This window comes from Sturnus vulgaris, chromosome 22 (assembly GCF_052056855.1).
Source record: "Sturnus vulgaris isolate bStuVul1 chromosome 22, bStuVul1.hap1, whole genome shotgun sequence".
Taxonomy (NCBI): domain Eukaryota; kingdom Metazoa; phylum Chordata; class Aves; order Passeriformes; family Sturnidae; genus Sturnus; species Sturnus vulgaris.
The window spans coordinates 9,426,400-9,440,332 of NC_142264.1; the positions used below are offsets into that span (position 1 = coordinate 9,426,400).

General features: G+C 54.4%; 1 protein-coding gene across 1 annotated transcript; it reads right to left on the bottom strand.

The window, feature by feature from the left end:
- Positions 1-849: 849 nt before the first annotated feature.
- TOR4A (torsin family 4 member A) lies at positions 850-7,791 on the bottom strand. The gene is made up of 2 exons (XM_014881058.2): positions 7,673-7,791; positions 850-3,778 (listed from the first exon to the last, which is right to left on the bottom strand). The coding sequence occupies exon 2, from the start codon at positions 3,737-3,739 to the stop codon at positions 2,039-2,041; it is 1,701 nt and encodes a 566-aa protein (XP_014736544.2). The 5' UTR covers positions 3,740-3,778; positions 7,673-7,791; the 3' UTR covers positions 850-2,038.
- Positions 7,792-13,933: the final 6,142 nt, after the last annotated feature.

Consider the following 13,933-nt stretch of genomic DNA (forward strand, 5'->3'; position numbering starts at 1 on the left):
TCCTGCATCCTATCTTCTGGCAGGAAAAGTCTTCTCCATAGCCTGGAGGTTCCTTTGCTGTCTGACAAGAGCCTCCAGAGGCTGAGGGATGAGGTGGGGTCTCATGCAGGAGGAAGCTGAGCCCCATTCTGTGCACTGAGAGGAGCTTTGTGAGACACAAAGGCTTTGGCAGGTCATCAAGGTGCACAGGGCACTCAGGAAAACTCAGAAATGGCTAGGAGCCCTGATTGGGGGCAGGAGAGTCTTAGAGGGATGGAAACAAACTCTGCAGATGCTCAGCTCCATTCAAAGTCACTCTTCCTTTTTGCAGAGGTGATGGTTGGTGTGGAGGCATCCAGGGACCTCTGGCACAACCAAACACCCCCTGGGTGGGCATTTATAAACAAAAGACATTGTTGAAATAATCAGGACTTACATCTGCCCCTCTCCCAGCTGTAGGAGGAAGGGAATCCTGGTCCCTGAGTGGTTTCTTATCCAGGATAAAAGCATCCCAAATGTCTTAGCAGTAAGCTAAGCTTACTGCTTAAGTTAAGCTCTCTAAGCTGTGAAAACAGCTCCCAGATGTTGGTTTTTGAGGCCACTTGAATTTAGGAGGTGGCTTGGATGGAGGAGCTGTGCAGCACCCAGCCTTTGGCACTGCTGCTTGTGTGGGTTTGGGATTGGGCTCAGCAGGGGCACACCTGGAGCTGCTGCACCCACCCTGCATCGAGGTGCTGCAAAAAACACACCACAAAGCTCTGGCCTTGCTCCCAACCCGAGCCACTGGGAAGCACAGGCATGGCAGTGCAGCCACATGGCTCCAGAAGGGAAATCTGGGAGGAAATCCACATTTCAGTCAAATGAAAGAAATGTACTTTCAATTCTTTTATTCGGGGTAGTTTGGGTTTATTCCTGACAATAGCTCTGGAAGCTGGAGTATGTGACAGAGTCTTTGGAGACCAACAATTAGAAAGAGGTGAATCAAAACCCCAGTGCAAACATCCACAGGGTTTCTTGTCTGGGAATTCACAGCAAGCTGTAGAAATCTTGTACAAAACCACAACCTGAGAAAACAATGCCATAAATACCTGCTCAGTTTTGCTCAAAACATGGCTGTGTGCTCTTCCCAAGCTGCTCCCAGGCCTCATCTCACCTGGGGCTCAGTGGCCAAGAGCCTCTTCTTGGCCTCTCAGGACGGGGAACAAGTCCAGGGTTCCCACTCCATCAGCCCAAATTGTCTTTTCCAGTGTGTGTTGCTCAAGATCCATCAATTGCTGCTTGGGGTTTCTAGATAATGACTGACCACGACGAGTCCCCAGAAGGAAAAAGCAGAAGAGCTCTGAGAATGAGGTGTCACCACCAGACCTGAAACAATCCAGAGGTTATTTCTGCACCATCTGGCACAGATGAGCAGTCTCTGAGGCGAGCCCAAACACACCTGCAGGGCAGAAATCTCACTGCAGGTGCCAAAGGTGAGCTCAGGAATGAGCTCAGAAGAGCAACAGGTCCAAAAAGTGTTCTGCAGAGGATGTGGTCACGTAGGAGCTGGGGAAGGCAGGCCTGCACATCTGGGGGGACAGGAGCCACAAACTGTCCCAGTGCCAGGTGTCCAGCCCTGCCCTGCACACACCAGCCAGGACCAAGAAGAGCAAAGAATTGTGAGCCTGGAGAGAGTGAAACACATGAGGTGACATATTCTGCAGGGCCAGTGACTCAGGGATTGTTTCATCTTATTTATATCCTGCAGCTTTTGCACCTCAAAGCTCCTTAATGACAAGAATCCCAAATGAGAATGTGAGGAATGAAGCATCTTGCAGTCTTTGGGAGGTGGCTCCAGCTTCCTTGTCCTTCCTTTTTCACAGAACATGAGGGAAAAGTGAAGTCTCTGGAGGAGAACAGGGACCAGGTTGTCCAGGCTGTGACCCCTCTGCCTGGACCAGGGCAGAGCCAGTGCAGGCCTGGGGAAGGACACCTTGAGCACAGCCTGCTGTAACACACTCCTCATGAGCACAGAACTTTGCAAATCCCAAGAGCAGGGCTTGGTCTCTGCAGTAAATCCCTACAGGAGGTTGACTTTGGCCACAACCTGCTTGCAGCCCATTCTGGAGTACTGCTTCTCCCCTGTAGTGTAGTAACTGAGCTGATTTGCCAAATTTTCAATATGCTTCTGGTCAGGATAGAGCCCCTCCCTCCTCATCTGCTCCAGGAAGCAGTTGATGACGTGAGACTTCTCCAGAAGGACAAAGGGGATGATGTCTGCAGCCTTCCACAGAGGGTGGACACTGACCAGGGCTGGCTGGAGGATGCTCAGCAGCTCTTCAGCTCCCCGCTGCTGATGCAGGAGCTCAGTGGATGCATTCTGGAGAACGAACTTTGTGATTTCAGCACCTCCCAGGTTGCTTATTAAAATGTAGATGGCATTGAGGAACTCGTTGGTTTGATTGGGCTCAAAGAATCGGCTGAGAGTTTCCAGCAGGATGGGGGACATGAGCTCAACCTCATCCACAATAAACACTGGGGTCTTTTCCTCTATTTCAGCCCTGGTAACCATGTCAGAAATCTTCTTAGACAGATCTATTTCACACGTGAGGGGAGCCACCCCGCTGGGGCAGTGATGCATCACAAAGTATTGCAGCACAAAGTCATTGTCCATGACAGAGCGAAAATGCTTGGCCAGCACCCAGCCAACGTGGCTCTTCCCAACCCCTGTTGGGCCATTCAGAGAGATCACCAGAGGCTTGTTGTGGATGTGGGTAGCCAGATAATCTTTCAGTAATTCCATAATACTTTCCACAGCAACCTTCTGCCCAAAGACTTCCCGGTGCATGGTTTTCTCCAAAGCATCGAGGTCGTATTTTTGGAGGTTATCATCCAAGTTCTCTATTGCATTGAGAATCTGGAAGAAGATAATGGCAATGAGCAAGAGGAGGCAGCGCTTTGCCTTGCTCTTCTCCTCTGCTGGGAGGTATTTTTTTGTTTTATCAGGGTACAGAACCATCCTGGATTTCCTCCGGCTCTTTTTCCGCCTGCACTTTTTCAGAGAGTAATGTTCCACAGATGTGTCAAAGGTGAAGTACTGGGAGCTCTCAAAGCCAGACTGATTAAAGAAGGACATGGAAGGGCTGTACAGGGAAGTTCTGTTCAGGGACAGCTGCCTTTGAAGCAGCCTGGTGTGGACAAACTCTGCAGGCTTTTCCCGAGGCAGCTCTAAATGCAGGCGGCTTTTCTTCAGCCCGCGATAGCGCCGGCGCAGGCGGACGATGGCCCGTAAGGGAGAGGAAATAGAAGTTATTTTCTTGGAAGCAGCAGGGATTACAGCATCTGGTACTTCCTCTGCGTCACTCTCAGAGCAAGACGCCTCTTCTTTTGCATCACAGGGCATTTCTCCTTCCCCATCGCTGTCGGTGACAGCAATCTCCCCTTCCCTGTCACTGCCACTGCCAGGAATTTCCCCTTCCCCATCGCTGTCGGTGACAGCAATCTCCCCTTCCCTGTCACTGCCACTGCCAGGAATTTCCCCTTCCCCATCGCTGCCACTGCCCAGCGTCTCTCCTTCCACGCTGCCCTCAGTGAAGACAATTCCTGGGTCACAAGGAGCCTCTTCTTTTGTGCTGCACTCAGCACAGGGCACCTCTCCTGAATCCTTCTCTGCTCCAGATGTGTCTCCTGTGGGATTGTTCTCCATGCAGGGCATCTCCATCCCCAGATCCCTGAGGACACTTTTTCCATCCACCTCAGAGCAAGGCAGGGCTTCCTCCATCTCGTCGGGTTCTTACAGCCCATTCACATCATCTTCTTTCTAAAAAGAAAAGGAATTATATAAAATTAACCTTCCTAACATCAGGAAGTGACCAATAACAGTGGAATTAGGCCAGAAACCTGCAGCAATCAGCAATGGCAAGGTGGCAGAGATTTTCAGACCTAAGCTGACTTTCTGAAGATGGGACAGATGTGCAAAACTACAGATTAAATTCAGTGTCAATTAATGCAAATTGATGTTATAACACAAGCCCAACCCTGCCTTCAAATGCAGGAGGGAAGGTCAGAGGTGGCTGGGACCAAAGCCAGAGGCTCTGCTGTGAGAAGGAGGCAGGACAGCAGGACAGCAGGACAGACTGACCCATGCTCTGAACCACAGCTGCCCAATCCTCTTTCCCTACACCTGCTAAATTTAAGGAAGACACAAAGCCCCACCTCTGTGCTAGCACATGCACACAGGCACGTACACACACTGTGGGAAGTCGCTTGTCCACCCACGGACATGTCTGGGGGTGTGGCAGTAACCTGCTGTAGTTGCCATCCTGGCTGTGGTGGCATCGCCCAGGGAGGATTTTCCTGGCTGTGCTGCTGGATGTGCTTGGCAGGGAGGTGAGATGAGAGCTGCCCCTGGATGGGAAGGCTCAGAGGGGCTGCAGAGAAGCAGCTTGGCTGTGCCTGAGCTGTCAGCAGCACATGGCTATGGGGAGAGGAGGGGGCAGCCCCACTGAACCCCAACCCTGCCACCCCCCTGTCCTTCCCTGCCCTGGGCACCCGCACACACCCCTGGACATGGGAGGGACACAGGGGGTGACACATGAGACCCTGGAGCTCCACAGGAGAGCTCAGGGATGTGGTCATCCTGGGATAACCACCTGAATGGACAAAGCTCAGCTGGCAAACAAGGAGCAGGAGAGGCCAGAGGGATGTGACAGAGGGACAGACAGAGCAGGGAGCCCCTGGGAGAGCACAGCTCTGCCGGGTTGGATGCAGCCCCATGACACCTCCACGTGCTGCCCTGGCCCTGCCTGGCACAAGGCCGGAGGTGGCAGAAGCTGTGTCATGGTGGGAGGGCATTTTCTGACACCTCTGGGCTGCAGCAGCGCTCACACAAGGGACAGTTTGCTGCTGTGACACTGCCAGCCCCAGAGCAGGGAGCCAGCACAGGCAGCATGAGGAAAAGCCACTTTCATCAGCCATCCTTAAAAAATCAACACTGAGCCTTGCCAAAAGCACCACTCTGAAGAGAACAAGGAGGTCTGGAGGTTTGTTATTAACTCGCTCCAGCTCAGCAGGAAGCCACCAACCCGCACAAAGTCACGCTCTGGACAAGGCTTTACTTCCCCTGCACAAAGCTGCCTCCGTCACCCAGCGAGCCCCTGGGCACCCCGGGGTTGTGTGGGAGCCACAGGCACTGGAAATGTTCCCTCTGCCTCCTTGCTTCACCCCACACCTTTCCTGGCTGCTCTGAAATGCAAAGCTTCACTCCCACTCCCTGCACAAGTTGATTTTGGGACCATGTGCATCCAGTCTTCATCTCTGTGCAGCAATTAACCCCGAGTGCTAATTGCTGACCTAATTCCTGACTCTACGCAGGGTTTGGTGTGCAAAAGCAAAACCAGCCAGACAAGATCTGACAAGGAGGCCCTGAGGTAGCACCAGGAAGAAGGGCTGGATGCCACCATCACTGCGATGCCACCCAAAGGATGCCACTGGGAGCCCTGGGCTGTCCCCACAAACCGTGGAGTCACACCTTTGTTCCTCTCCATCCTGCATGGCCTTGCTCACATAGCACCTGCAGGTCCCCAAAGGGACAACTGTCTCCAAAGCCACTGGGAGCAGCTGCTGCAGCTCAGACCAGCACGGACTCAAGGGATCAGGAACACCATGGAGCTCAGCCAGGGATGAGAAAACCCCCCAGGCACTGCCACACATCTCCACAAACACAGGGTGAAGTTTTCTCAGCCCCAAGCCTTTGCAGGTGAAGAGGGAGTTGGCTAAATGCCAGGGAAGAGGCTATGGAAATTTACAGGAAAAGTTTAGAGAACAGAAGGATCACAGAATCGTGGAATAGTTATGGCTGGATGGAACCTTCAAAGACCACCTCATTCACTTCCCACTAGCCCAGGTTGCTCCAAGCTCCCTCCAATCTGGCCTAGATTGGGACAGCCACTCTGGGCAACCCGTGCCAGGGCTTCACCACCCTCATTCTCAGAAACTTCCTTATAACTAGTCTAAAGCCACTCTCTTCTACTTTAAAACCATCACCTCTTGTCCAGTCATAACAGGACCTGCTTAAAATTTTCTCTCTCTCTTTTTCATAGGCTCCCTTCAAGCCTGGGAGGCTGCTCCTGGCAGGGAAACACGGGACACCCCAAGCACTCCCCATGGACCTTGCCAGGCCACAGCCAGGTGCTGCTGCAGCTGAAACATGAAGCGATTTTGCTGCTCACAGCCCAGAGCCTGCTCTCTCACTGCCATGAGAGCCCGAAGCCCCTACAAGACCCGTGGGGAATAGAGAGGACTGAGTGCTCACCAGTTGGAGATGTTCAAGATCCTCTTTCCCAAAAGCCCATCAGCACATCCATCTCACCACTGTGGGATGCCCAGCCCTCCAAATGAGCCAAGCAAGGCAGGGGGGAAGGACAAAACCCCATCCTGAGCAAGGAATCTGTCCAGTCACAAATATAATAATCCTGTTAATGCCATGACTCAGTCCCTAATACCTGCTGGTATTTACAGGACTGGAAGTTTCTAAGAGCAGTCCCTGCACACCCAGCGTCGGGTCAGGGCTGGGCAGGAGGCTGTGCCAGCCTGCAGTGATGCACTTTCGGCAGCTTAATTTAATATTTGGTGAAAACAACAGGAAAGAGAAACCGGGAATTCAGTCTGCAGCATCCCAGTGCTCGTGTAAACACTGCTGATCACTGTTCTGTCCCGAGCTCGGACACAGCAGGAAAACTCACACTTGGAAACACTCCTGGGAAGCCTCCAGCTCTCCTGCTGTAGCTCTTGCAGTGTTTGCATTCGTGCACCCTGCAAATCCAAAACAACGTTTCCACAACAGAGGAGCCTGTGTGGGCAGCTGGAGGCAGCCTGGGAGAGGGGAGCAGGATGGGACCAGACCCTGGACAGGCGGCAAAAGCCCTGGTGGCAGCAGAGGCCAGCGGAGAACCGTGGTCTTGGTAAAAGTACCCTCGACTGGAGAGGCTGCACCCCGAACTCAGCCCCTCTGCATGAGCAAAGCTGCTAGGAAAACCTGGAAAATCCTGAAGATTGATATCCCCCCACCCCCAGCTGGAGCCAAACCCTCCATCCAAAAGGGATGGTGGAAGGTACAAAGCAGCCCCTTGCTGTGGGAGCTGCAGATGAAGGGGTCAGGGCTGGGAGGAGAAACCAAACCCGCAATGTCGGCAGGGCCAGCACAGCCCCGGCATCCCGAGCTGCTCTGCCCGGGGCCCCGTCTGGGAACGAGCGGAGGAACGGGGTTCGACCCACGGCCGGAGCTGGGTTCGATTCACGGTCCGAGCTCGGTCTGACTCACGGCGGGTGCAGGCGCCCACCCTCCCCGAGCACACGGCGCAGGGTCATAGCGGTGACAAGGGTGACAGCGGTGACAAGAGTGACAGGCAGCAGAACCCCCCCGACAGCCTGTTCGCCACCAAACCCCACCAGCCCAGCCCCAAGGTTTGCCAGGCCCCAAAGCCCCAAAGCCAAGTCCGAGGGGAAGGACAGCAAGCGGAGAGAAGAGCCTGAAGCATCCCAAACCATCGGGAGCTGGAGCATCCCTGAAAAACCGAGGCGGTTTTTGGTGGAAAGGAGCGGCTGGGGACGAGCAGGAGGCGGTGGCAGGGATGGAGCTGGAAGCAGCCCTGGGGTGCCTTGGTGACCCCTGGGGGTGGGCAGCAGGACGGGGAGCCGATGGCAGCGCAGTTACCCGCGGTGTCCCCTCGGCGCCGGCCACCGCCGCTTCTCTCCGCAGCCTCCGGCCTCGGACGGGCCGGCAGCTCCTCTATCTCCGCTCTCATCCGTACAGAAACCAGGAGAGGAAATGGTGAGGAGGAGTGGCCCTGGGCGGCACTTCCTTCTCGCCGTGCCATGGGATGGCCGGTTCCGTGTCCCCCTCCTGCCCTGAGCCCTCCCCGGCGCTGCCGTCACCGTGCGAGCCAACACGGCCGGGACGGGGCAGCGGGGTGAGCTCATCACCCGCACGGTGCCGAGAGCCCGGGCTAAACATCCCCACCCTGCGGCGGGTCCGGCCTTAGTCACTAGCCCGGAACCCGCCACCCTAAAGGTCAAAGCGGTGACGCTGCCCAGAGGGGTTAACCGGGGCTGACGCGGTGTTTGGGTGCTTCCCCTTGCCTACAGGAGAAAGAGGGAGAAAACCGAGTCAGTCTGGGGGGAAGGGGTGAGTCCATAAAAAAGAATGAGTCTGGAAAAAACAGCAAGTCCAGAGTAGCTGGATGGACCCTGGGCAGGTCCTGCTGCAGCCACTCTTGCTCTGCTGCCCCCAGCCCTCCTGCAGCTCTCGGCCCCTTGGCTGCTCTGTCCAAACAGCACGGGGAGGACATGGGGACATGGGGACAGCCAGGGCAAGGCTGCACAGCGGCCGTGGGACCAGGTTCTGGTGTGGGCACAAAAACTCCCCGGGGAAAACCGCTCCATCCCTTCAGAGCAGGAAGCAGTGAGGGTTTTCCTCATCCAGCAGTACAAAAGTTCATCACGGCGGTTCCTCCTCACTGCATTCCCCTTGCCGTCAGCCCTGATGAACACCCTGGCAGGTCCCACGTCTCACCTGCACTCGCACAACCTGGCCAAGGCTTTTCCCCCACAAACAAGCCCATTTGGTAAAGCCAGAGAAGCCCAATGTGATCTCTTGCTGGTATTTTAAACTCCTGTTTGATAGCCCTCAGCTGTAACCCTGGGAGCCCAGCTGCAAAGGACCAAAAATAAGGGGGAAAACCGCCCGAATCTGATGGGTTTTGGTGCTGTGATGCACGCTATTCCCCTCCACCTCAGGGGAGCAAGTCTCCCCAGCCCTGTGCCAGGCAGCACGTACCTCTGCTGTGGCCAGTGGGATTTGCCTGGCAAATCCTTGCAAATGTGGGGATTTCTGTGTCACGAAGGCACAGGGGCCCAGCTGAAGCTGACATTCTGCAGCTGGGAGCTGCCCTCGGGGTCAGGAAGCCGGGCAGGGCTGACCCAAAGCAGAGATCCCATTAAGAGGAGCTTGGCAGGAGTTTTGGGAGCAGCCATGAAGGGAGATGCTCTTCTGGCTAATTCAGGTTTTTGAGAAGGAAGAGCTTCTCCCAAGCAGAGCAGTTGGCAACCATTAAAAACCCCCAAAACACTGTGCCCCTCAAAGCTCTGAAATATTCAACATTAGAGAAGCAATAAGCTGCCACCCCCCTCAAGGGCTGCCAGTGAACATCAACAGCCCAACAAAAATTGTTCTGCTCTAAGTGGGAAGGAGTTTGAGCCATTTCAACACTCCATGGGCTGCTGGGGTAATGAGGGGGACAGAAAACCTCCAGAACACAGCAGGAAACCCAGGGAGGGTGGAAGATGCACAGGGGGATTCTAAACCCCTCCTGAGCTGCACACAGAGAGCATTGCTGGAGCAGAGGGTGATGAGATCCTGGTGACAGTGGGGACGTGGGACTGACCTGCCTGGGACCCCCGTGGTGCTGGTGGAGCTGGATGGCACCTGGGGATGAGGATCTGAGTGGCAGCTCAGCCACTGCCAGCCATGGAGTGGCCATACAGGAGACAAGCTGATGCAGGGCTGGGGACACGGTCCTGGTGTTGCTACCAACTCCAAAATCACAGTTTGGGTCTGGAGCGGCCACCACAAAATGCGGGAGAGCACCTGGGGAGGGCAGGGACATTGATGGCACCAGGAGGTGTCAGATCCCTGTGGGGACAGGAGGACAGGATGATGGAAAACCTGCTTATGTTCCCAGCCCAAATATCCCCTTGAGCTGCCCCGGCCCTGGTGTGGGGGCTGTGTGTCCCCCTTTCCCCCACGGGGCTTTGGGGACCTCCAGCACCCCAAATTGGAGGGGGCAAGCTGCTGTGTCCTGTGGGGAGGGGACACACTGAGTGGGGGGGCATGCAGGTACAGAAATAATGTTTTTTTTTCTCACTGCCACGAGAGGGCTGCCTGCAGGTGAGGGATGTGTGGGCTGTGTCCATGGGGGAGCTGTGCCTTGGGGGGCACACGGGGGCATCAGGGCAGTGCAATGGGGGGACAGTGCATGGAGGGGCCATGTGGGGGCAAATTTGGGCCACCAGCCCTGTCCCCTAGAGCCTCGGGGCCACCAGCCCTGTCCCCCGTGTCCTGCAGGTGCCAAGGCCACCCCCCGAACAGGGCCCCGCGGGGAGGAAATGGGTTTGGGGCCAGGATGGGGACGAGAGGTGCCACAGCCCTTCCTGCAGCCACGGATGCAAATCCTGCACAAACACAGCCTCTCCCACACGGAGAGAGAGCAGAGAATGTCCCAGGGAGAGGGGGACAGTGCCCTGAGCCGAGATTTTGGTACCAGCCTGTGACTGGTACTCACTGCTTTGGGCACCTCTGGGTTTGGTGCCCACCAGGAGGCATTGCTGGAGCTCGGGTGGCACCAACATAGGTGACAATTTTAGAGCTTTCCTTCAAGTTTTTGCACATTGCCTGTTTAGCCAGAACATTTCTAGGGCTGAGGAGCAGCAGCTGCATCCCAGACACAGGCATCTCCCCCTCTGCACCCCAGGAAACCAGTATGAGGTGAATGAAGCACCCAGGGTCCCTTTGGGGAAGCTGTGGGGTGCTCAGAGCTCAGAATGGGTCCAGAGTGAGACCCAGCAGCTCCAGGATGAAGTGTGCTGTACTTGCAGCACTGGCCTTGCCCAGAGAAACTCTGCAAAAAAAAAGAAAACTGATTAAAAAAAAAGAAATTAAAAGCAGCTGAAAAGGTCACGGGCTTAGAACCAGCAAGAAAATGAATGTAGAGATCATGGCCCATGGATGTAAAGCCTGCAGCAGGCAGGGAGCCCTGAAACTAAAAGTAAGAGGCTGCAAGTGGAAAAGGGGAAATGAGGCCAGGGTTGGGACACAGAAACCCCCGAGGACCCCCATGGGCACTGACCTTGGAGCCAGCCTCTCCTGCAGCCCCAGACAGGGAAAAATAAAAGAATATCATTAAATAATCTGATCCAGAGTGGGCAGGACCCACACAGGGAGAGTCAGCAGCCCCTGGCAGGGGTACAGAATCCAGCCCTGGATGGTCATTCCTGGACCCAAAGATATTTTTTGCAAATATTGATTTGTCCTTTCGCAGTGTGACCCCCTCCCCCAGCTCCATGGCCACATCAGCTCTGGACTGGGCTGGTGGGTGGATTTTTTCCCTTTTACATCACTCACCTTGTGTTGATCTGTCCCGAATTGCTGCTGCTGATCCCCGGGCTCGCCCTGAACCATCAGCCCTCCTGAATCCTAAATTCCTTGGATGCATTCTTGGGGCCATCAAGCCAGACCCCTCACTCTTCCCAATCTCATTCTTAGCAAAAATTTCCAGCCTCTGTGAGCAGCTTTAACACGTCCAAAATAACCCAAACAGTTTATCCTGGGCTGGGGAATGTCCCCCGCATCCTGCCTGGGTTATCGTGACCCTTCCAAACAGTTTATAAATAGACCAAGGTAAATGAGGGGAGTGCTCTGTGGCAGAGGATTTTTATCTCATTTCTTGTTTTCAAGCCATTCAGGGGGTGCTGGGTCAGATGACCACTCCTAAAATCCAAGTTGAATCTGCTGCTTCTTTCTCCTCCAGCTGAGCTCCATCCCTACCTCGCTAAAACACAGAAGAGGCAAAATCAAAGAAAAATGGGTTTTGCAGGTTAAGCCCCTCATCTGTGGGGCCAAAGGAAGGTCATGGCCATGCCATGAGGCACATCCAGGCCCAGCAGCAGGCAGTGGGAGGGGACAGGGACCAGCACTGCTACACCTGGGAAGCCTGTGGCTTTGAAAAACAGAAGGGGTACATTTGGAAAAAAAATGGAAAATGTGGGAAATAATATGGAGAATATGGAGAGCAGCAAGTGCCTGCAGCATTCCTGCTGTCACCAACAGTGTCCCACCACCAGCATCCCCAGGACATCAATAGCACCTCGTGTCACAAGTGGAGACTGGAGAAAATCACTCTGACACCTTCCCAAGGGCCACAGCAGGGTCTGTATCATCCACCAAGGGCTCTGTAACACACCCAAAGAACTGGAGCCATTCCCAAGCATCCAAGGAGTAAAGAAGTGTCCAAGGTCAGGCTGGACAGGCTTGGAGCAACCTGGGCTCGTGGAAGGTGTCCCTGCCCATGGAAGGGGGTGGAATGAGATGAGCTCTAAGGTCCTTTCCAACCCAAGCCATTCTGTGAGTCTATGGTTCCATGATTTTATGCGCATTTTTGAGCTATAAATACGTTTCTTTCTTTCTTTCCTCTGGAGTGGGAGTGATTTGCATAGGTGACAGCCTGGGACAGGGACTGCCCTGGCCAGCAGACACAGCTCCAGCCTGAGGCAACAAGGCTGCACAGCAAGTGGCACAGGGAACAGCACAAAGCTCTTTTTTCCCCACCAGCTTCCTCTGTTCACTCTGAAAAAAAAATCACATTTCCAGCTTGTTTCAATTAACTTTTATATTGCATGAAGGCTGAAACAGTCATTAAACCAGAATTTTTCCTGTTGTAACACTTTGAAACAACCACAGCACAGCTCAGCTGGTGGCTCTGGCTCCACCAGGCCGGGACCTCCCATGGGCAGAGAGGTGACTCCAGGTCCTCTCAGTGGTGGCATTGCTCATCCTCTGGCTCAGGATGGACAAACTCATCACACCCCATGGGTCCAGCCCTTGGGGCAGCATGAAGGAGCTGGGAAAAGGCAGGATGGGAATGATGCTCATCCCCTGCCCTTCCAGGGCACAGCCATGGCTTTGGGAAGGGCTGGGAGTGTCCCTCATCTCATCCCAGAGTCTGAGAACGCTGCTGGGATGGGGTACAGGAACACTCAGTGCCCCACAGCCCCTGCACTGCGGGTGAGGAAGCACGACAGAGCAATAAATCCACCTGCACAACACGTAAATAAATCAATATTTTTGCATCCATAAGCAAAGCAGACACAGCCAAGGCCCTGAGTCACCCTGGGCCATGTCCCAGCAGTGGCTCTGTGGTGTGTGGGGACAGCCCTGCTGCCAGCTCTGCTCCAAACTGGCAGCTCCTTTCATCTCCCCACATCAAAAGGAGCCTCTTTGCTGCCCCGTCACAGCCACAGCACACCCAGACACTCCTTGGGACACTCTGTGGGATGGGGCTGGCACACCCCAGACACTCTGGCACATCCTGGGCTGGCAGGCACTGACCCCACTGACCCCCACTGCCAGCCCTTCCACATCCTTCCATGTGCTGTGTTCTTTCAAGAAAAAAAATAAAATACAATAAAGAAAAAAGAAAAAAGTGGAGAGAGGTGAGAGTCGAGAGAGAAGGAAAGGGAAAGGTTCCTTAGAACTCAGGAATGGATGTCCATCCTTTCCCTGCTGATGCCATGGTGGATTTGCTGCCCTTTGGGGTTTTTTTGGCTTTATCTGACGTAATCACAGACTGGGGTTTATTCAGTTATCACCAGATCCTCTTCAGCACAAAGAACCTTCAAAGATGCACCAGGTTTCCAGTGCCACATGGCTGCCAGCCTGGAGCAAAGTGCCCCAGGGGGATCAAGAAATTGTGCTTTACTCACAGAGGAAAACACCAACATGCCCAAGGGGGAGAGACTGCTGCACCCTGCTGCACCCTGCTGCCTGCAGCTGCAGGAGGGATGCCACAGGGACTCGTGGGCTTTAGGCACTGAAAAACAAGGTTCAGTGTTAAATGGGGGCTGATTTCTATGTTCCACAGGTCTCACACACACCTGGATGGGAGGGCACACTCACAGCTGCTCCCATGTCTTACCTGTGGCTCTGTGAAGTCTCAATTCCAGCTGCCACAGCACTCACAGACTGGGACTGAAGATTCAGCAGAGGAGGAGAAAGACTCTGTGGAAACTCATTGCTTCACAGAAAACATATTTTTAGTAAAAGCCAGATTTTCCCAGCATATTCCTCCTGATGAACAAAACCCACGTGGGTTTTGGAGTGGGGATGTGATACAATCCTGAAACTGCTCCATAGCTGGGTGGG